The following is a 22,343-nucleotide window of genomic DNA, read 5'->3' as shown; positions in this document are numbered from 1 at the left end:
GTACCTGGAAGCTCTTTATCTCCTTTCATCCATCTGATGATGGCAGCAGGCTTACTGCTCATGGCAGTGCAGGTCATCTCTGTCTCGTTGCCCTCGCTCAGGACCTCATCCCGGGCCTCAATGATGGGGTTACCTGGAGGAACTATGACAGGACACACAAACACAACTGTGTAAACACTGAGGCAATGCAGTACACCCTAAAAACTACAAGCTGAGAAGAAAACAGGACTGATATTAGAAAGCTTTTCTTTTAGAGATTAGAATTAGAAAAGTGCAAAAATCTACTTCAGGAATTATCATTTGCAATACTGTGAACATGTTGGATCTCGTTTAAATAACTCATATTTTGCAGTTATTTATTCAATATATACTTACCAGCCACTTTATTAGATACAACTGTTCAACTAATAATAACACTAACTAGCCAGCCAATCACATGAAAGCATTTAGACATGATTGGAATAACCTGCTGAGGTCCAAAGCAAACATCAGCATGGCATGGTTGCTGGTATTTTAAAATCTACCAAATTTACTGGAATTTCTCTGCACAACGACCTCCAAGGGAAGCAGAGAATGGTCCGAAAAAGATAAAATATCCAGTGGGTGGCAGTTCTCTGGGCCATGTTGTTGTCATAGGTCAGAGGACAACGGCCAGATTGCTTCAAGCTGACAGGAAAGCAAAAGTAACTCAAACAACCACTTACTTGTAGCAACCACTTGTAGCAGATGGGCTACAGCAGCAGACACACTGGATGGCACACTAGGGGTCCTTTAGGGCCAACTGACCATCATTTAAACACCACAGCCTACCTAAGTACTGTTGCTGTTCCATGTCCACGCCTTTACGACTACAGTGTGCCCATTTTCTGATGCTGCTTCCACCAGAATAACACACCATGTCACTAAATTCAAACCAACTCAAATTTCCTCCACAGTCAGTGGATCTCAGTCCAATAGAGCACAGCTGAGGTGAGGTGGAACAGGAGATTCACATCACTGAACCTACAGCAACTGTGCGATGCTATCATGACAATATGGAACAAAGTTGCCGAGGAGTGTTTCCACCACCTTGTTGAATCTTTACCATGAATAATTAAGACGGCTCTGAAGGCAAAATGGGTCCAACACAGTACTTGCAAGGTGTATCTAATGAAGTGGCCAGTAAGTGTATTTACAGTTATAGATGACAAATATTTAAAAATTTGAAAATCACAAGCTTGAAACACTGAAAACATAAAACAATAAACACGAAGTTTAAAAAATGCATGTTGATGTCATATTTTTATGTTCATATTTATCAGCTATTTTCACAACAGCATTTATAGCGCAATATTGTTCAGTTATAGTTAAAAGTCCCAAGCTTTGTTTCCAAAATATCCTAGTAAAGGTATGCCTACTTATAAAGTTTGGGCTAGTCTCTAAATTTAGGGAAAACTGTGAAAATTTTATCTAAAAAGTTATATTTTGTTTGTTATTTGAACACCTTTCTCACTAAGCTCACCATAAAAAGTCAAAAACAATCTCACGTCTCACACATCTATACAAATACAGTTTATTAATGTGTTAAGACCTTGTGTAGACTAATTGCTGTTTAACTTACTCAGTTCTAACAATAACACTGAGCGTTTGTCTGCACATGTATGTATATGTTTGTGCGCTTTGTTACTTAGCACTGTGATTTCAGCGTAGGCCTCCTGCGGGGGGTCTGTGTACAGCTGGCAAACATATCGACCCTCGTCTGACAGAGAGACATTAGACAGTGACACTCGCAGCTCGTTGTCTGAGAAGTTCACAAGCTGAAAGCGAGAGTCTTTCAGTGCTGAAAGAGAAAAAAAAAAAACATACACACAATACAACTTTAATGGCTTATCAACAAATACTGGCAATACAGACAGTGTTATGATAATCACAAGTTTAATGATGGCTGTGACATCAAATATATACACTCACACAGTATAAGAGTCATTGTGACTTCCTACTTTAAGTTACTTTTAGTCTGTAACACATTTATATTGTGTTTTCTTTAAATTCAAAAATGCAGAACTCTGCTTTATATGACTTTATGAAGTTAGTATTGTTCATGCAATTTAAAAGGGAAGTTGCATTCATGCTGCTGTTTGTCATTATTCAGGGTTTGGTATTATAAAGGTATGAGATCCCATACCCCTGTAAGTGTGATTTCACCAGTAGTCTTCAAATGAGGCTTATAGCTAATAATGAGACATATTATTAGCTTGTGAATATTGTTATTACCTGCTCTACCACCTGGCTGTAGCTCTGGCGGTAGAGCGGGTCATCTACTGATCGGAAGGTTGGTGGTTCGATTCCTGGCTTCCCCTAGTCTGCATGCCAAATATCCTTGGGCAAGATACTAACCCCAAATTGCATCCATCGGAGTATGAATGTGTGTGAATGTTAGTTAGAAAGCACTACGAAATTGTGCGAATGGGTGAATGCACAAGTTGTGTAAAGCGCTTTGAGTGCTCAGAAGAGTAGAAAAGCGCTACATAAGAACCAGTCCATTTACCATTAAAAAAAGGATTTTGCAGCATCCAATAGAGCAGGGTGTGGGACAAATATATCCTGTTATCTCATTAAACAAACAACAACATTAGATCATAATGTAAAATGTGCATTTTATTTCTTTTTGGCCTCAAAAGAATCTGGGTATAAAGCACAAAATATATCAAACTGTCCACTGCCTTATGTCAACTCCACTGGAGCTGTAACTTCTTCCTATGAAGGGCCACGACAGCGGACCATCTGCCTCCACCTCACTCTATCTCTAGCATCCTCTTCTGTTACATCAACCTTCTGCATCTCCTTCTTCACTACATCCACTCCGTGCTCTTCTTCTTTTCCTCCTTCCTGGCAGCTCCATCTCCAACATCTTTTCTCCAGTGTATCCAATATCCTTCCTCTGCACATGTTCAAACCATCTCCGCTTCGCCTCTCTAACTTTATTTCCAAACTGCTCAGCCTGAGCTGTGCTTCTGATGGACTCCTTTCTAATCTCGTCCATCCTGGTGACTCCCAATGAAAATCTTTATACTTTCAGCTCCATCTTCACCCCCTGTCATTTTGCCAGCGCTATCACCAAACCATACATCACAGTAAGACTCACTAACAGCTTGTAAACCTTCCCTTTCACTCTTGCTACTTTTCATCAGCACCCACTCCACTATGCCTGCACTCTTTCTCACCTCTCTTGAGCATCGTCCATCGCTTTAGATGGTTGACCCCAGGTATTTAAACTCGTCCAGCTTCACTGATATACTAAATTCTAATGCTCTCCATTCTGGTCACTCCCAACAAAAATCTGGGCCTATAAAATTCTGCCACCTCCAGCGTTGTTAGCACCACCATCTCCACTCATACCTCCAGTTTTTAAATACAGACTCAAACATGACAATTTAAGTGTGCTTCTTATGACAAATAACAAGTGAGAAATTACTCAGTATTTTAACTTTCTACAGCTTTTTGTCCATCATAAGCATGAAAAAAACATTATTGAAGAATCCATTCATTTTTAATTTTGTTACTTTACAAAAACAATACTGTAATAAAAACGACAGGACTTTGGTGTTTTCTGTTTCTTTTTTCTTCATAAGAAGATTCTTTGAGTTCTTTTGGTTCTATATTAGCGCAAAACAAAGAGCCGTTTAGCAGTCCAAGCATTTTCCGGGAGTAGGCGTAAATCTGGTAAAAAAAATTTTTTTTTACAAATTTGAATTTATTTATATGGACAAATACAAGCCAGCCATTGTTGCTTTCACAACCTCAAGCTGTACTCAAAGAGCTTTCACATGGGTAAAAAAAACCCCTCAATATAATTAGTCAACAATCAATCACAGAGCTAAGTGTGCAACTCTGTATAAAGCACTTTGTTACTCGCTTCTATTCAATCCAAAATGCAGTTTTGTTCAGACATACTGTGGCTGTTAACAGCGTTGTTTGTATTAACACAAGCCTCATCCTTGGCCGTCCTTCAGTGAGCCTACACAGCAATTGAGAGCAGTTCCATAAATCCTGTCTCTTCTTCATCTGTAGTCACTTTCATCTTGCCTAACCTTGTTTGCCCACCTACCTAAGCACACTCTATCAGCTCTAATGTAGAATGACAACATGTGGTTAAGATGAAAGCCTACCCATACCCATCCCCTCTTCGATGTGCTGATAAACTCTGCTCTGACTGACAGCAACTCCAGGTTCTCTGCACTCTGCACTCTCTTAGATCTGTGTACTCATCCTCTGGCACTCTTTTTTTTTTTACCAGCTTAAAGTATTAAACACGGAGACTTCTGACACAAAACACCTCAAAACAGACATGAATAGATAGAAGAACCTCCGGGGTCCATTATAATTTTACGCGGCTTCCGTGGCCATACGCTATCAGGATTTAAAGCTGAGAGGTATTGTAGACATGCAAAAAGCAAGAGGCTAAAACTGATTTGGTGCATCGTTATTTGTGAATATCAGATAGATTTGAAATGATATCACCTAGAAAAAAAATCTGCATCCCAATATACACCTGTGCTCCTCTTTGGCCGAAAAAGAAAGCCTAAAAACGCTGGCCATGATGTTGGATGATCTGAACAAGAGATCACTAAGATGCTGCTGTTATCCTGGTACTTCTCTTAGTCTTTGATTATTCTGCCAGAAAATCCTGCTCACAACACTACAACAAATTGCTAAGAAGCAGTGCAAACAATCCAGAAAAGATTTAATGATGCAGTGTTAAAGTGTGGCATACAAGAAAGTTATTTTCCATAAAAGCTCTTATTTCGTCTGAATCCTCACCTTTTCCAAAGAGAAAGAAACAAAACAGGCAACTTATATGCTTGGTTCCATTAGCACAGCTATTAGTTTCTTTTGTCTAACTACAATGAAACCCTTATTCTAGGAGATGAATAATGTGCCCCTAATTAGTGTTGCTCATTCAAACGCCTTGTTAGCCCTCATTAAAATGAGAGGTCAGCATCTAATCCTAATGATTTAATTGAATTAAATGTTCCCAGATTCAAACACACCCATGCTACAATACAGAGATGCAAAGGAAAAAAAAACACCTGGAAGCAAAGCTGTTACTGACGAGACATGTTCTTCTTTTTTAAAGAAGCGACTTTTGTATTAACAGCCAATGTTTTGTGTTTCAAAAAGAAAGAAAGTCAGTGCAATCCAGCATGCAAATATTTATGGCAGTGTAATGTATCTCACTGAGGAAACAAAACAATTTATTTGTTAAAGGAGCTTAGAATAATCCAAAAAACCTGTAAAAGTTTTCTTTTAGGAGGTCACTAAAAAACAAAATATCATTTGAAGAAGTGTTAAATCTTAAGAGGATTTAAAACACGATATCATCAGTATAAACCTGGACTTTGCCGTACGGAGGAGCAGTAGTTCAATGTCCAAATGACAACCGAGTGTGTCAGCGCAGCTTTAAAGAAGAGATATGGTGTAACAACTGTAGAATTAAACTAATAAAGCCATTTGTTTTCTGATGTCTGCTCAGTCTTCCTTTGCTTTGTCCCTCCAAACAGCAACATGCAGTCTCCTTAGAACAATTTTAGCTTCAGCAGCATTTCAGCTGTCAGCTGAACATTTTGTCCTTTAGTTGCTTTCCTTGAACTTTTTACACAACATGGATTAAATGCTATGGTCAGCAGTGAGTGACACATGTGTCACTGAGCTCTAAGTCATCATCACTGATAGGCTTAGCAAAAAACTGCAGGAAACTTACAAGTGTATCCAATTTCTTTTGTATTTAAATACTAACATGTTGTCATTTTAAATCACTCGATATAGCATTACTATCACTTTGACCTTCGAAGGAGGTCAAATGTGAAATGATATTTTAAATCTCTATTTGGTACTTTCTATATATCGATAATACACACACCAAATGTTCAGTGGTTGGCGGCTGGGTTCAGGACAATGCCAGTTTAGTTTGACAAAGCTTTGTAGCAGTAAAAGTAATCACAGTGCATGATGGGAGGCGGATGCATAGATCCATGACTATGATCAGAACATGACCAATACCAGAGCAGAACGATTATGTGGAGTAAAGCAAAGAAATTTAATGTTAAACTCGTTGGGAAACTGCTTAGATGGATCAGTCTTACCCACACGTGATGTTATTTTCTGTGATTACACGTGTAGAAAAAAATGCAAACAAATTAGCTAATCTTCATACTGGCTGCATACTGTAGCTCAAATCATAGAAAGAGAGTCGGTAAGCACAACACCGATCCATCTGACCAAATAAGAGGAGCTAGTAATTAGCCATGAAACAAAAACATGTCATCAGAAAATTTTATATATCCTGCAACGACACAAAAAACCCAGTCCTAAACATATATGCCTGGATTCAGAAATGCACCATCAAGCAACCCAAGCTTAGCTAAAACCCTAAACATCTTATGCTGTGGATACTTTGAAACATCCATAAATTAATGAAAAATCTGGTGCGTCAACAATTTAAAAAACCCGTGCCAATCAGATATAATCCATTCCATAAAAGCATTTCTCAAAGATCTCTTAATCCTCTTATGTGTCACTTCTAACTAAGGCGTTGCCGTGTAAGCATGAAGTGAATAAATACTTTCTAAAAAATAATGAAAGGAAAAACGGAGGCACTTTGGCAAGGACAGCTCCCCATGCTCAAGGTTTGGGACAACAATACTGCAGGCTCAAAGAGATGCAAGGGCATATGACGGAGAACAGCCTGGTTAACACAGCAGGACTGAACACAGTGGTACATTTCAGGAAAAAAAAAATAAGACAAGGCAAGCCAAGAAACACTGCAGACGGTCCTTTTATTGTAACATCACAGCAAACTGGAATACATATTTCACTTTTCTTTGTGCACCAGGCAGAAAAGAGAGTGACCTTTTATCTTCATGCTCTTTTTGTCCCGTCCTCCTTCTCTTGTTCTATCATATCTGATAGCATAGCAGGGACATCACAGATGCCCGACAAAGGTAATTGATAGTCAGGTCTTTGGATAAGAGTTGTCTGTCCAGACCCTGAAAGGCTGTAAATTATCTGATGTATCTGTTTTTGCAGTTTATGGTGATTGAGCTAATTTAAAAGCAGTGATAAGAGCGTACAGTAGAGCTGTCCTGAAGTTTAGCCAAGGAGACTTTAAGAGGAAGCTGACTTTCCACCTCCCTCTTAAGAGCTGCTGAGTGCAGTGCCACTGGGCATGCTAATTAGCGCTAACTAACAGCATGGTGGCTTTAATGAATCCCATTCATTAGTATGTTGTGACCACTTTAAGTTAAGTTTATAGCAATATGAAAAACTATAGGCTATTGTCTTCTGACTTGGCCTGTGGGGACGGCAGCCAATATGTTGGGGCTTCCGGTATAAACTGACATCCTGTTCAATTAGCCGGACAGATTTAGAAATCTAAATGAGTGAAATACCAATTTCAGTCAACCCTGAGATAATCCCTTGAGATCTAAGTCATCATCACTGATGACCCTAAACCTAGGCTATAAGAACACAAACAAATTACATCATCATTCTAACGGACACATATTAAAAACAACTTATTTATTTTTTCCAAAAAGTAAAAAAAAAAAAGGTTTTTGTTCATCTCTAAAACATGGGTTCAGAGGTGTAGAGTGGCGTCATGGTAACAATCTATTAAAATGTGTCATGAATCGCTGTGTGCAGGCAGGGGAGGACCCAAATGCAGACTCACTGAAGCAGGACGTGAACTCAAAAAACACAACTTTATTGCTGGAAAAAGGCAAAACGGCACAAAACTAAACTGGGAAATTCTAATGATCATTCACACGGGGAAACACAGGGAGAGTCGCACAGCTATGGTGGAGGACATGATACGGACATAAATACACAGAAGGATCATGAGGGAAGCGAGAACACACGGGGAGCACAGCTGACACGAATAACCATGATGAGACAGAGAAAGAGCAAACACAAGATGACGCACACTGACGGGAGACTATCAAAGTAAAACAGGAAGTACACAGAGACGCAGACTGGAGGGAGAGAGAGGACATGACGAGCTGGGATAAGATAAACAAGACGGAATAAAACACAAGGAGGGGAAACGATGCACGTGAGCTCACACCACTGACACACAGAGGGAGACACAAGGGGGAAACTGCTAAATAACCAAGGAACTAAACAGGGAATACAAGAAACTCAAAACAGGATATGTAGACCCTATAGAATAAACTTAAGACTAACAAAGTGAACTTATACATAAATCATAATACAAATACAAAATGACACAAATACAGGAAAATGCAAAACGCTGTGTCGAATGACCCAGGAATGACAAAAATGTCTCACATGCACCAATGTCTTCAAAGTCAACTTAATGGGTGAAAAATGGACAAAAAGCCTTATTGCTTAGAAACTATGACTCCTACAAGCGTGATGTGTACTGTCAACACATAGAAAATACCATATATGTGTATTTAAAATATCATGCCACAATTGACCTCTGACCTCTTCTTTGCAGTCAAATAAGATCAAACTTGAATAAAACACATTTTATCTTTAAAACTATGCTTAAAACTCTACTGCCTTTCTTTGTATAGGCAATAATTAGGGAAATGATCCTGGTATATGGGGATTCTAAATTTCAGTGAAACCCAAATATCATGTCACATTTGACCTCTGACCTCCATTTCACATCTGGCTTTCTTTCAAAAAATTGGTATATCTTTAAAGTATATGTTTTTGGTGTGTTTTAAACCTAATAAAGAGTTTAATCTTTCTTGCACGCAACCAGTCTCCTCAGTTCCAAATGATGGATATCTATGGTCTACAAACCAACAACAAAAAGTAACCAGAATCCTTATAGCACCACTTCTCATTAGAGATCATGTTTATACTACTGTTAGTGTGATCCCCTCTCCACTCCACATAAAGGGAAACTAGTAAAAAGAAAGAGCAGAGTAAATGGTGAGTGCTTAAGCAATAAGCAATGCTGCGTTAGTGCAATGTGAAGGCAAAATTGATAGATTTATAGGTAGGTGAACTGAGCAGTCTTTGAGGGAGCCAAATCAATAGGTCGTCCCTGAAATCACTCTTCTCCAAACTGCTATTTAAAAACGCTTTTGTAACTCTCCACCACAGAGTGAAGCAAAACACCCCTCTTCAGCCGTACTTTGGATTTTGTCGTCATCTTTTATGGTGCAGACACAGGCTTTGCTTCGTGGACGCCGTGCAGAGGAGGAATAATTAGAATAACTTTCAACCTACATGTGGAACACGAGTACTGGAAGATAGAGTTGAAAAAGTCAGCTTGTTCCATAATGTCCGTATAAGACCCCGTACTGCTGAAACCTCAGTCCGACTCATATTACCATTCAGCACTTATACTTTCTAAGTGCTAAATGTACTGTGCATGTATGGCACAGTACATTTAGCACTCATTTTAACCTGAACAGGACAAAGTGCCTTTCAAATGCCTCTCACAGGCTGATGGTGATGCAGAACTTGATGTTATTCAAGGACATATGGGAAGGGACTTCTAATGTTTTTTCAATGCGTCATCGTCTTAACTGTTGTTGCCACAAAAGTTGACTTTTCAGGAAAACATATGCATGTGATGAAGCTAACCACTGATGCTTTTGTGGGGGTTTGTTTTCAGGCTGAAACACCAGGCAGGGATTTTCACTAGATTTTTTTCTGGATACTGATCACAAACCTGACCTTTTTTCTATTCAGGGATGAATATACCTTTAAAGGCCAGCTTCTCGTACAATCCGAAGAATCGGTAAGCTGAGGGATGGTCCGACCTAAGACCCCTGCTGTGATATTCTTTGGATGTTTCTAGTTTTGTGATTTTGAATTTGCTGGTGAGTAATTTGAACCTCTGCCGAGGTTTTATGATTACTGCAAGTGTTTATAGTTCTTATTTCTGTGTTTGATTTCTGCGTTCTAATAGACCACAAGCTTTATTTGCTATGACATATTTGAGCCTTTGATTTCAGTTTTACCTTACAGTTATTTTAATGATGAGCTCCACTTTGCATCCTGTGTTTTGGTCCATGTGTTGGTATCTGTTAGTAGTAGCTCAAGTTCCCTCCATGTCTATCCATGATTGTGTTTGTCCTTCAGTGTTTCCTTGACTCATTTTCAATGTATTTCCTGTTGGGTTGTTTACATACATCATGCCTGTATCCAACTTTTCATTTTTGCTTTATTTTGAAGGTTCATTTCCTTGGTTTCCTGTGTTATTTTTGCTTGCTGTGAGTCTCCCCGGATTGTCTTCACCTGTGTGTGATTACTCTCGCCTGTGTCTCATTACCCTCCCGTTGGGCATTACATCTAATCAGCCCTCTGTGTGTAACAGCCCTGTCTTCTCCTTACTCTTTGTCACAGTGTTTGTGCACAGTGCTTCTTCCCTGTTTTCAGCCCTGCGTTATTCCTCACTCCTTTTTGGATTATTGTTTATTCACCTTCTGGACTTTGTTATTTTGGACTTTCTGCTATAGCCTATATTAAAGGCTCAACCTTTGTGGATGAGAGTTGGCCTCCTGAGTCCCGCATCTTGCACTCCTCATATTGTGACATCTACAGTGTAAAGTGATGAATGGACTCTGGTGACCTCAGAGTCTGTTTTGCTGCTGTATCTCTATTGTCTACTTGCATGTACAGAAACATAAACAGCCATAGGCAAAGAATTGTTAATATGTGCATTTACATTGTTAACAACTGAACTATGACACTATCTACTTCCTTAATTTTCTTTAGTTTTTGAGATGGTTATCTTGAGTTATTAAAACATATAAACTTCATGTTTTATATTTATTACAAACAGCCAGCAAATTATACTCAAATAGGGGAAAAGTGGAAAAAGGCTGTAAAAGGTCATCCCTCACGCAGCCGTGATCTCGGCTTTCTGCTACGCTTCAATGCAAAGATAAAATTAGAGTGGATGAGACTTAAAGAAACTTTAATACAAAGCAGTAGAAGACTGGGCTGTACATATCTTCTGCTGCCTCTTTCTCCCCTCTTCACCTCTGCTGACTGCGTGATTTTAATTCATCTTGCTTTTTCTTTCCCCTCTCTTGATTAATCTTCATTCTTTTGCTGCATTTCATTTGAATAGTTTTTCTTCTCCAGCCTTTGCCGAGGATGACTCCCATCCAGAGAGAGCGGGAGATGATGAGTGTGCCTCGCCTAAGTGGCTGCAATCAATTGTGATTAGTGGCTGCTGCTACTTTTTGAGAGGAGCACATCAAAGTTTTATTATTGGGTGTCAGAGTGGGCGAGACGGGGTGGGGCGGGGGTAATTACACTCTTATAACCAGCCTCCTCACCACTCTAGGAGGTGAAGTCCACGCTTTCTAGCTTTTGTCACCACCTAAATCCAGTCTATTACTTCAGTAATTGTTAACAGTCATAGTCGCGCTGTGATGCCGCTGACCTTCTTCTTATTTTCAGTTTACTAATATATTTATGCTTTAAATTCATTGGTATCGTCTTTTCTTTACCTCAAAATCATGTAAAGAACTTTAGTAACGTCTGCTTTTGAAAAGAGGACGCTGCTTTTCAGTGCCACTAAAATATTTCTTCCCATCAAGCTAAAAATCCCAGCTCTGTTCCCGTTTATAACACTCTTCTTTATATCTGTTTTATACAAACCACAATTTTATTTACGCTAAAAACAAAGTTAAATACTTAGCTGGCAGTTATTTGCTAGCATACCTAAAGATTGAAACATTATTTTTAATATTAACAAAAAACAAATACAGTTAGGTCCATTAATATTTGGACAGAGACATCTTTTTTATCATTTTGGTTCTGTACATTAGCACAAATTTTTTTTTAAATGAAACAAGTTGAATGGCAGACTTTCAGCTTTAATTAAGTGGGTTGAATTGTGAGCATTTTTTAAACACAATCCCTTCATTTCAGGTGCTCAAAAGTAATTGGATAAATTAAATAACTGAAAATAAAATGTTAATTTCTAATACTTAGCTGAAAACCCTTGACAGCCTGCAGTCTTGAACTCATGGACATTACCAGATGCTGGCTTTCCTCCTTTTTAATGCTCTGCTAGGACTTTACTGCACTGGCTTTTAGTTGCTGTTTGTTTGTGGGCCTTTCTGTCCAGAGTTTAGTCTTCAACAAGTGAAATGCATGCTCAGTCGGGTTAAGATCAGGTGACTGACTTGGCCATTCAAGATTATTCCACTTCTTTGCTTTAATAAGCTCCTGGGTTGCTTTGGCTGTATGTTTTTGGGTCATTGTCCATCTGCATTTATCAGGATTTGAACAGACACTATGTCTCTGAACACCTCAGACTTCAGTCAGCTGCTTCTGTCCTGAGTCCCATCATCAATAAACACTAGTATCCCAGTGCCACTGGCAGCCATGCACGCCCAAGCCATTGCATGTGTTTTACACATGATGTGGTATGTTTTGGATCATGAGCTGTTCCACGGCTTCTCCGTACTTTTGTCTTGCCATCATTCTGGTAGAGGTTGATCTTGGTTTCTTCTGTCCAAAGAAAGTTTTTCCAGAGCAGTGCTAAAAAACATCAATCTAAAAAAGTCAGCAAAGTCCAATCTAACCTTTCTATTCTTGAGCCTTATGAGTGGCTTACATCGTGCAGTGAACCCTCTCTATTTACTTTCATGCAGTCTTCTCTTTATGGTAGACTGGGATATTGATATGCCTACCTCCTGGAAAGTGTTGTTCACTTGGTTGGCTGCTGTAAAGGGATTTCTCTTCACCATGGAAATAAATCTGCGATCATCAACCACTGTTGTCTTTCGAGGGCGTCCAGGTCTTTTTGCTTTAATGAGTTCATCATCACTTTCTTTTTCAGGATTTACTAAACTGTAGATTTTGCCAATCCTACATTTGTAACGGTATCTTGGATAGTTTTTTTCTCTTTTCACAGCTTAAGGGTGGCTTGTTTCACATGTGGTCAAAGAGCTCCTTTGGCTGCATTTGTCTGCTCACAGCAAAATGTTCCAAATGCAAACACAACCCTTCAAATCAACTCCAGGCTTTTTATCTGCTTAATTGATAATGACATAACAGAGGAATTGCCCACACCTACCTATGAAATAGCCTTTGAGCCAACTGTCCAATTACTTGTGGTCCCTTTAAAAAGAGGGTGGCACCTGTTAACGAGCTGAAACTTCCAAACACTTCATCCAATTTCAATGTGGATACCCTTAAATCAAAGCTGGGAGTCTACACATTATGTCCATGTCTCAATAAACTGGTAAAAAAACAAAGTGTCCAAATATATATGGACCTAACTGTACCTGGTCTTGTAAATGACTAGCTTAATTATACATTTCATTTATTTTTTTATTTCTTTAACCACTTAATGGGAAAATTGGCTGAAATTACCGCAACAGCCTCACTTGAAATGTGGAGTATCAATATTGTAAACTGATTTTTTTGGGAATGCCCCAAATTATTCAGTCTCACGAATGTCTAAAAAGAAACCCACCTCGCAACATGTTCATTCTAAGAGAATGGAAAGACAGCAATGCACGTATAATGATCTTGCATATTTGAAGACAGATGCACTTTGTGAAGAGCTGTTTAAAAAACTTCAGAGTGTTGAAAGACTTGTGAGGCAGCTCGTCTCAGCTGGACTCCATCCATCTGTGTCTCCTTGAAATTAACACTCTAAATGTATCTCTGTCAAAGATGAATATAATGAGTTACTTTTTCTTAACCCTGGTAACACTAACCCTGTATTTTGGAGAAAAGAAGCAAAACTGACTTTTTGTGCGAAAAAATAGTTTATGTTGTCATTTAGGATTTTATCCCTGATTGCCAAGACTCGAACTAGAACTTGCCTAGAACTAGAGTCAGGGTTAGGGCTGGGCTGTCACGCCTTAAGCAAATGTTGACCATTCTGAAGCAGAGCGAGGTCTGAAGGACCACTTTTACAAACAGCAGTATCTGATTCTCTAGGAATGAGACTGGGTTGAAATAACAAGGTTATTAGTTTGGACTGAAATGAACAGTGGTATCTGTATACGTAGTTATTTGTCAGTTGTACTGCATGTGCTCAGAAGAGGCTCTATACTGTAGCGTACACGTCTGCCTAACGAGCTAAAGCTCCCTGGTTTTATCCCGGGAAAAGACACAAATCCCTTTGGGGTTGTGTCAGGAAGGGCCTCAGGCATAAGAAGAAAATCAAACAAGCCGAGCTGCCTGTTGCGGTGACCCCTTGTGAATAAAGGAGCAGCTGAATGTAGCTTTCTGCTGTATATTTTTATCACATAAAACAATACTAAGTATGACATGGGTCAGTATCACTAATGTGTTAAATGGTTACAAATCTACCTGTTTAAGAAGAATGAAAAAAAAAAACTCATTTGAAAAACAGAATGTGTAATTTAAATATAATGAAATGTTTATATTTGCAAATAAAGTTACAGTACATTGCATTGAACTGATTTCCTCCAATTCTGTATTGATTGATACTGAATTGATCCTCCTGGTCATAACTAACACGAGTCCTGCTGAAAAATCTGTGTAGTGTTGCCATTTCTCACAGACTTCACCTCTCAGCTGCATTTTACTGGAGGGGTTTTGTTACTCTTGCTTCCACCTTAAAAGAATTCAAAGGTGTTGTTTTGGACTGTAAAATAAAAAGAAACAAAAAAACCCAAAACAGTAATGATCATCTGTATTTATGTTATATAAGAGTAACAGTAAGGTAATACATAATAGGCTTGATTCCCTTCAGTCTTGGAATACATACAAATAGCTTGAGTTAAAGTATAACATTTACTGTATTAAGTAGAGCTGGTGCTGGAAATTATACACTGAGATCAGTCAATACTCAATGCATTAATGAAGCACGGTACTTGACTTTTCATTTGTTACCTGGCTAATATATTGCAGGTGTATTTTTGTAATATTTATGTATATACGTTTATCTTTTTTTTAGGTATGATCCAACACTCCAGCTTTACAATACAATTTAGCTGCATAGGGGTATTCTGGGTTTATTTTTGTACTTTCACCTGGCTTGTTAAGCTGCTGTCACAAAAGCCTTCTACCTTGAACCTTGCTAGCCTCCAGTGGAAAAATCATCCACTGCTCAAGAAGCTGCAACTGTACCGATCCTCCACGGGAGAACAAGGCTGTGTGTGCGTGAACGCTCTTCTTAGCCCTTTTATACAAGTAGCTGGGTAGGTGTATATTTGAAGTAGAACATACTGTCTATGCTTTAGTGAGTGGTAATGGAAGCATGTATGAGTAGATTCATGAAGATAAGCATTTGGGAAAAGAATAGGGAAGAACAGGCAGCCCAACATATATTACTAGATTTTGTTCCTCAAGCCAAACAGATATGCACTTATGACAGTAGGTTTTATGGTAGGGGTAAGATGTCTGTTTAATTAGTCTAAGAAATAGTGAATCTGGTTAGCATGGAAGGAAAATTTTGACATGCTTTACAGGGTTACCCTCCAGACATTCACCAATGGTCCTAGCAGACCTCCTAATTATCAATATATCAGTGTCAATTCTGGAATAATTCTAAATAATACATCAATGTTTAAAAGCTAATTAAAGGAGTGTGCATTTTCTTTCTGACAATGGTGAAGTTCTCATAAGATAATGCAAAAATGGTGCAATATCTAAGTCTTGCTGGCACAGTGATCACCTATTTAAAATCTTATCAGCCACCTGAATGGCAGTTTCCAGTTGTTATCAGCCCCAGATATCACCCATAAGTGGCCTCCTCTGGCTCCTAGTAGATAGTTATTACCTCATTCAGCATCAGTCATTCTGCCCTGCTGAACCAAAGAAAAGGACAACGTGCTTCAAGGTTAAAACGGCAACACAATTCTGCACTGGGAGAAGAGAGAGGCGGCAGAGAAGTGGCAATGGCCTAACGGTCTAACGTGACTTTTTTGGCTTTTAATCTTTTTAACAGTTTGGATAGGTTGAGGCACAAAGGAGAAAAAAAAAAACATTAATTAAGCAGATCTTATAAAGTCACAGTCGCTAGCTTACACCAACATTTACCACCAGATTTAGCTTTCCTACATAATCATGGCATTGTTTTTTTTTTATCACTCATTACAGTGAATGGATAACAGCCTGGCTAAAACGTAGAGCACGCTGTCTTCTTTTATGTGTGGAACTGATAACTGATAACAGCCTTTCGATGAGCTGAAAACTCCCAATTCAGGTGTGATACTAGCTGTTGCCGATGTATATTTTCCTATAAAACACAAGGCAGTTTGAGCAGAAACCTGCCAGCTGTGTGTTTACTACTGCTGACTTCGAATGGAGCACAGCAGCACTCACATAATAAAAATGTCATTGTTTCATTGAAATATCACCATCTGTGCAAACGCTAGATGCTAACAACAGTCTGTACTAAAGGGTCGTATGTTTTACTCTGCACAGAACTAAACTACTGTAGATTAGACTGAGTCAAATACCAAGCATTCTTATGCTACTCTTGAAACATCTTTAGACTGGTTTTTATTATGTAAAATAGCACTGGGAATAGACTTCAGGTAATCACCGTCAGAGGTTAAGAGGACCCCTGATGACAATGGTTGCTTTTGTCAAGGAGAGGGGGATTCATGAAAGTCTAGGTTCATGTGATATATTCTGAAGCTTGACAAAAATAAGAAACCAAAAGACACTGGCCTGTTGGTGTCTCCCAGTATTATAGAAGCGTAACACTGAATTGCTGAATTAGCCCATAAAATGTACAAAACAGTGTTTTTCTGCAGAGCTGCAGAGACAGGGATGTAAAATGAAAAGCAGCGCAGTACTTGCATCTCATGGCACTCGATTCCACTTGAATGAAATTGATTAAACTGAGTAAAAATGTTTACAGAAAGCATAAGAGCTGCTTTCGGTGAACATAAAGTGTAACTGAAGGATGACCAATAGTCAGGCTCCTCGCTAAAAGTAACTGGAGCCAGTTTCAAAGCACTCTTCTTTTTCTGTCTCTTTACTCCTTCTTGCTTTCCATCTCACACTCACAAAGATAATCCACCATTGCGAATTCAGACTGCGATGGCAGATGTGATATTTTGAAGGGGGCAATGTTGTTTGGAAGCTGCCTAGTGGAGGTTATGTCATAATGAAGCAGTGCAGCTGCAGCGAAGATGCCTGGGAGGGATCACAGAAGATCAAGGAGCCTGCGTCAAAGACGAACACCTTGCCCTTGACAGCCAGCTTGTGGGAGTCAGCTCACCGTGGCTCGGCACAACAGCAGATAAATACCAAGTTCGCTTTAGCATACGCATTAGGGCTTTCTGCGAGCGTGCCCTTGTATAGTATATAGAAGGTGCATTTTGAAAGGCGATGAATGAGGAGGGGGTAGTAAATGTGAAGGAGGGCCTGGCACTCCACCTCACCGGGTGCTTGGATGTCTCTGGTGAGTCATAAAGTATAAACCATTAAGTAATGAGTGTATATAAACAGTGTGTTTGTGTTTATGCATAGAGTCTTAACTGAAGACAAACACCAAAAAATAAACAGAACTGGATTTACACACTGCAAATGCAGGTTTGAAATAAAATAGTGAAGGCTGTGAGAAACTTTATGTGCAATTACAAAAAGTAACTAAAGCCAAATCTATATATTGGCAGCACTGATAAATCAGCCAGTCTTACCTATTCGCACATATATAGGTTTTGGAAGGCCAATAGAAACAGTAAAAACACCCTTCAACTGTGTTACGAATGTTGATGTTAAACAGTTTGCCCACCAGGGGGCACTCTGCAATTTTCTTGTTGGTAACAGACTTTTAGAAAGCCACAAACACAACATCAGGCTGATCCGAGCAGAGCTGGGGAGGGTGTAAATGATTCATCCATGACTTGTGGCAGTAAAACAAGATTATTTCTAAACTGCGTTGTTGTAGTATCTTAGTTAAGACTCATAACTACACAAATCTGCTCATGTTCTGTGTGTCTGACAGAAAAAAAAATAATGGCAACCACCAGTGCTACCCCTCAGCTTTCTAGTAGACAAAGCTATGGTATCGATTTCAAAATCCTACATCAACATGTTCTCAAGTTACCACATTCACAAGATTTTCAGAAAAGTTACTCTGACCTCAAGACCAAGGTCACTTATATTCAAACTCGTCTGAGATTTTTTTGTAGATATACCTATGGTATTAATTTGAAAAGGGCTATTTGAAAACTTGACCTCTGAGCTTGAAGTTGAGGTCACTGATATTTGAACTTGTAAGCACTTCTGTAGAAAAACCATTAAAAAATGGGTCAATGAAGCAAGTTGTATAAAGCACCCTGACTGCTCACACTGAAATAAGGAAAGGGGAACTTTAACAAAAAATGGACCAATGGACTATAATTTAATTGTTAATTAAACTATAATTAAGGGTTATTTTACTGTTAACAAACAATTTGCTAGTTGATGTACATTCCTACCCTCACTAGAGTTACAAGCTCTGGGTAGTGGCCAAAAGAATGAGATCACGGACACATGTGGTGCAATTTAACTTCTGAATGGTGGCTGAGCTAAGGGCTCAGAGTAGTCACTACACCTCCTGGGTATCTGGTTATGATGCCTCCTAAACACCTCCTAGCTGAGGTGTTTCAGAGATGTCCAACTGTAACGTCAGACCCAGGATGTGTTGGACTGAAGCTAGCTTGGGAATCAGGTGTCCCTGATTAGACTGTCTGTATGTTCAAACATGCCTAGTTATCTTTAATGGTGAATTTTATTTAAACTGTGGTGAACTTTGTAACTCAGTTTTTTAAGTGCTGTACAAATAAAGTTATTATTATAATTAATATCAAAAAGGCAGTGCACACAATGTGTGAGCTGTGCACTGTAATTTTTTCTAGGGTTAAATACAGCCAACGAAGGTAACAAAGGGACTTTTTTACTGATACTTCTGTCTTTAATTAGCCTTTGTTCTCATGACTTACATGTTAGCAAAAACAGCTCACTGCCATCAAACAAGGAGCAGCCGTTTGTCTTTTCCATCGGATGAATGTAATAGTAATATTAATTCTTTCTTTTTGTTTCTTGGACTTATTTAGCTGCTATCTTCCTTTTGCTGCTAAATGTTATATTTACCCATTCATTGGGCCACACAGACCTAGAGACTTGTTGGTGGCTCCCTGGCAACCATGAGTCACAAGGAGAAAAATGTGTGTTTCTTGACTGGTTGGCAAGTGGTTGCTGCCTGTTGGTGGGTGAAATTGATTGCATCAAGGTATGCAGAGCTGCACCAAATATCTCCAAGTGATTGTTTGGTTGGTAGAAAGTTTAGGAAGTAGCTGACAGTTTGCACGCCAACTTGACTCCAAACACTTGCAAACTACTCACTAAGTGGTTGTGAAACTGTGAAAAATGTGACACAAAGTGGAAATGCACACCAGTTTCCTATAAAATAAAAGTGTGCTTTCTGAAGCACACTGGTTACGGCGGTGAGCCACAAATTTTTCTTTGAAGATGAATGTTCTTTGTTTCCAGTGTGATCTGCACTTTTTCAGGTTTTCAAATTTGTGAGTGTTTGCAGATAAATCAAGTCTTCTCTGCTAAATACAGGTGACTGCGACAATCTGCTAGTGACGAAGAAAATAACAAGGTTTTGGTGTAGTACTGTAGTAGTACTGTACCTATTTGTGACTAATGCCACTTGATGAAAGACCACAACCTCCAGCAACATCTTAGCAACGTATTTTTCCCTAGCAACAAGAGGCTGTCAGGGGTCAGGGACTGGTCTCTAGGTCTGAGTGACTGAAGCCTCAACTATCTCACTGTGCTGCATCATTCTCACATCAGTGCATCATCTTTACTGTTTTATGATAATTTTAGGTACTGCATTTGTCTCCTGTTAGCATGGCAACATCACTGTGTTGAATCCCACAGCGACCGAGGTGATAAATACATAAATCTTAGCATTAATGCATTATATTGTTGTTTGAGAAGCAGCAGTTATTTATACACAAACCTTCTGGAAATTAACAACCGCAAAGTTAGCTGTTTTTCTTTTTTATCTTTAATTACAGTATTAGATTATCATGTGGTGGAACAATGATCGAACTGTGAGAAAGACACAGAGCGTTACTTTCTCTGCTCAAACGCTCACTCAGCTTTTGCCTCAAATGTTAGAGAATGCATCTTTGTTCAGTGCCAGTGTGTAGGAGGAAGGTTAGATACACACAGTGATACACACACACACACAACCGGTCTTGTATGGGTCAGGCTGAGAGCGCAAGTGAGTGGAATAGTTGCCAAAATAACTCCATGTCACTGGTGAAGCCACTGACTGTGTTTTTCAGGTAATTTAGAGCGAAGCAATGTTCATGGTTGTCCTCTGACACATTTACCTTGTTGCTCTGATTATTCAGGTATGACGACAAGCACTGTTGTGATTGCACTGTACGCTCTTTGTTTCTGAAAGTGATTCGAGTGCGACAGAGCCGTGCATCTCTGTCAGCACTGATGGCTGTCCATGGAAAGCAGAGGACTCTGACACCAGAAACTACAGCTCATGTCGTGTCATCCGTGCGGCCTTATCCTCTCAGAAATAAAACTAAATCAGTTTCTGTCCTCACAAGTAGAGTTTACATAAACATACGCTCCCTGGGGCTAATTATTAGGCTTCAAAGCAAATGTGTGCCTTATAGAGTGACTAAAAAGGTATAGTATACTGCATTACTTACACAGACAGGCTGCGTTCAACCAACTACATAAAGAAATTTGGTTGACATTTCTGTATCTGTCTAAGCATCGTGGTGGTGCAGAAGTTAGCACAGTGGCACCAAACTATAAATATACTATGAGACTACGCTACTAGGGGTGTGCGATATGTCCAAAATCTCATAAGACATTTATCGTCCCGACAACGACAAATATCACAAGGAAAATTTACGTTTTCTGTAAATTCTGTGAATCTCGGGCAACTCGACTTGGGTGAAGTGTTTCCAGCTTGGCGTCGTGTACCTGGAGTCAAGTGTTTTGACCAATGCGTAAAACTATACATTTTTAGACACAAGTTGTAACAGCCGATATTTTCCTTGTGAGTATTTATTACACGGCGTGCTGCCGGGAAAAGCCGGTATGCCCGATGGTGATTTTTCGTTTTTACGGGCCGATGGTTTTGTTATTGTTGTTGTTGTTTTTGTAACGGTATAAACAATGAAAGGTGGCGGATTGGCCAGATGCTGGCCAATGTGTTTGGTGGTGTCTATGGCGGAGCTTCCACAGAGGCCAGCAGGTGGATGAGGGAAAGGGGAGGCAGGAGAAGGAGAGACTCGAGGCGGCCGCCGGTCCGAGTGTCAGGTGAACTGAACTTCAGGTAAGAAGTTATGACCTGCAGTCTATCTGGGTCAGATATAAACCAAGTTTAGGTGGAGTTTATTTTCGTTGTGCTGACTTTTTACAGTCAGTTACAATAACTCTTACTGCATGCTAGCTAGCATGACGTTACTAGGATGATGTTACTGATAGTGATATGATATCGGTTTGGATATGTGGTGAGAGGGAAACATGAAGATGCACTGTTGTTGTTGCTAACGACAACGCATAAAAACAGTCGCTTATCCATCCGTAGTGTGGTTATTTAAAATATAAGAGAAAGAGAGAACTTTAAGAAATTAATATAGCCACGACAGTGACCATCAAAACGATGAAAAAATATTGCCGTAAACAGTGTTTTTTGCGACACCGCGAAACAAACGACAGGTAATACGAAACGATAGACGTTTTCATATGGTCACCCAATATATATCATTATATTGAACAGCCCGATACGCTACATGTATGAATAAACATTATTTTGAAATTGCTAATTTCCAAAATTGTCACCAGAAGTTCAAGTCTAGTGTCTGTAAACCATAAGGTAATAAAAGCACTAAAACATTCGGTTATGGTTGGGAAGAGACTTTAAAAAATACATTGGAGTTAAATTGAAATAGGTTGGAATCCTGATCAGAATCTTTTCCTAAACTTAACTGCTTCGCCCAGGGCTGGAGGGAAGCTAATTTTCAGTTCAGGAGTTTTAGGCTTAAAGCAGTGAAGGCAATTAGAGGTTACAGTTCAGTTCTTACTATCCTGTAGTTTTTTCTTATTGATGTGTTTCTTCTCAGTTTTCTCAGCAAAGTCCTCGTTTGGTGCGCTCTAGTGTAAACGCTCACTATCTGTGCCCCTTTCTCTTTGTGCCTTCCCTCAGCGTGTGTTTGATAGTAAAAGGGGAAAAAAGCAGTAATTAATAAGCAGTCAGTCAGGGCAGCTATTGATTAAACAACTTTAATCCATTATTTATGTAATAATTAGATTTTAAAGTGTTTTTATATGGAGCTCACTGGGTTTAAATTGGCCATACATACAGTATAAAACTGATATGACTGGACTTA

At 39.2% G+C, this 22,343-nt stretch overlaps 1 protein-coding gene across 4 annotated transcripts in view; it reads right to left on the bottom strand.

The window, feature by feature from the left end:
• The window catches only part of cadm1a (cell adhesion molecule 1a), a 450,442-nt gene that overhangs the window by 90,234 nt on the left and 337,865 nt on the right, over window positions 1-22,343 (bottom strand). For all 4 annotated transcript variants that reach the window (XM_031747600.2, XM_039618269.1, XM_039618268.1 and 1 more), the window contains 2 exons: window positions 1,667-1,819; window positions 5-142 (listed from right to left, as the gene is read on the bottom strand). In XM_031747600.2, the coding sequence (XP_031603460.1) occupies window positions 5-142; window positions 1,667-1,819 (291 nt within the window). The remainder of the gene's footprint in view (window positions 1-4; window positions 143-1,666; window positions 1,820-22,343) is intronic.

The sequence above is a fragment of the Oreochromis aureus genome, linkage group 10, assembly GCF_013358895.1.
Source record: "Oreochromis aureus strain Israel breed Guangdong linkage group 10, ZZ_aureus, whole genome shotgun sequence".
Lineage (NCBI taxonomy): Eukaryota > Metazoa > Chordata > Actinopteri > Cichliformes > Cichlidae > Oreochromis > Oreochromis aureus.
Note: the sequence above shows the minus strand (reverse complement) of the source record. Positions and strands in the feature narration are given on the sequence as shown.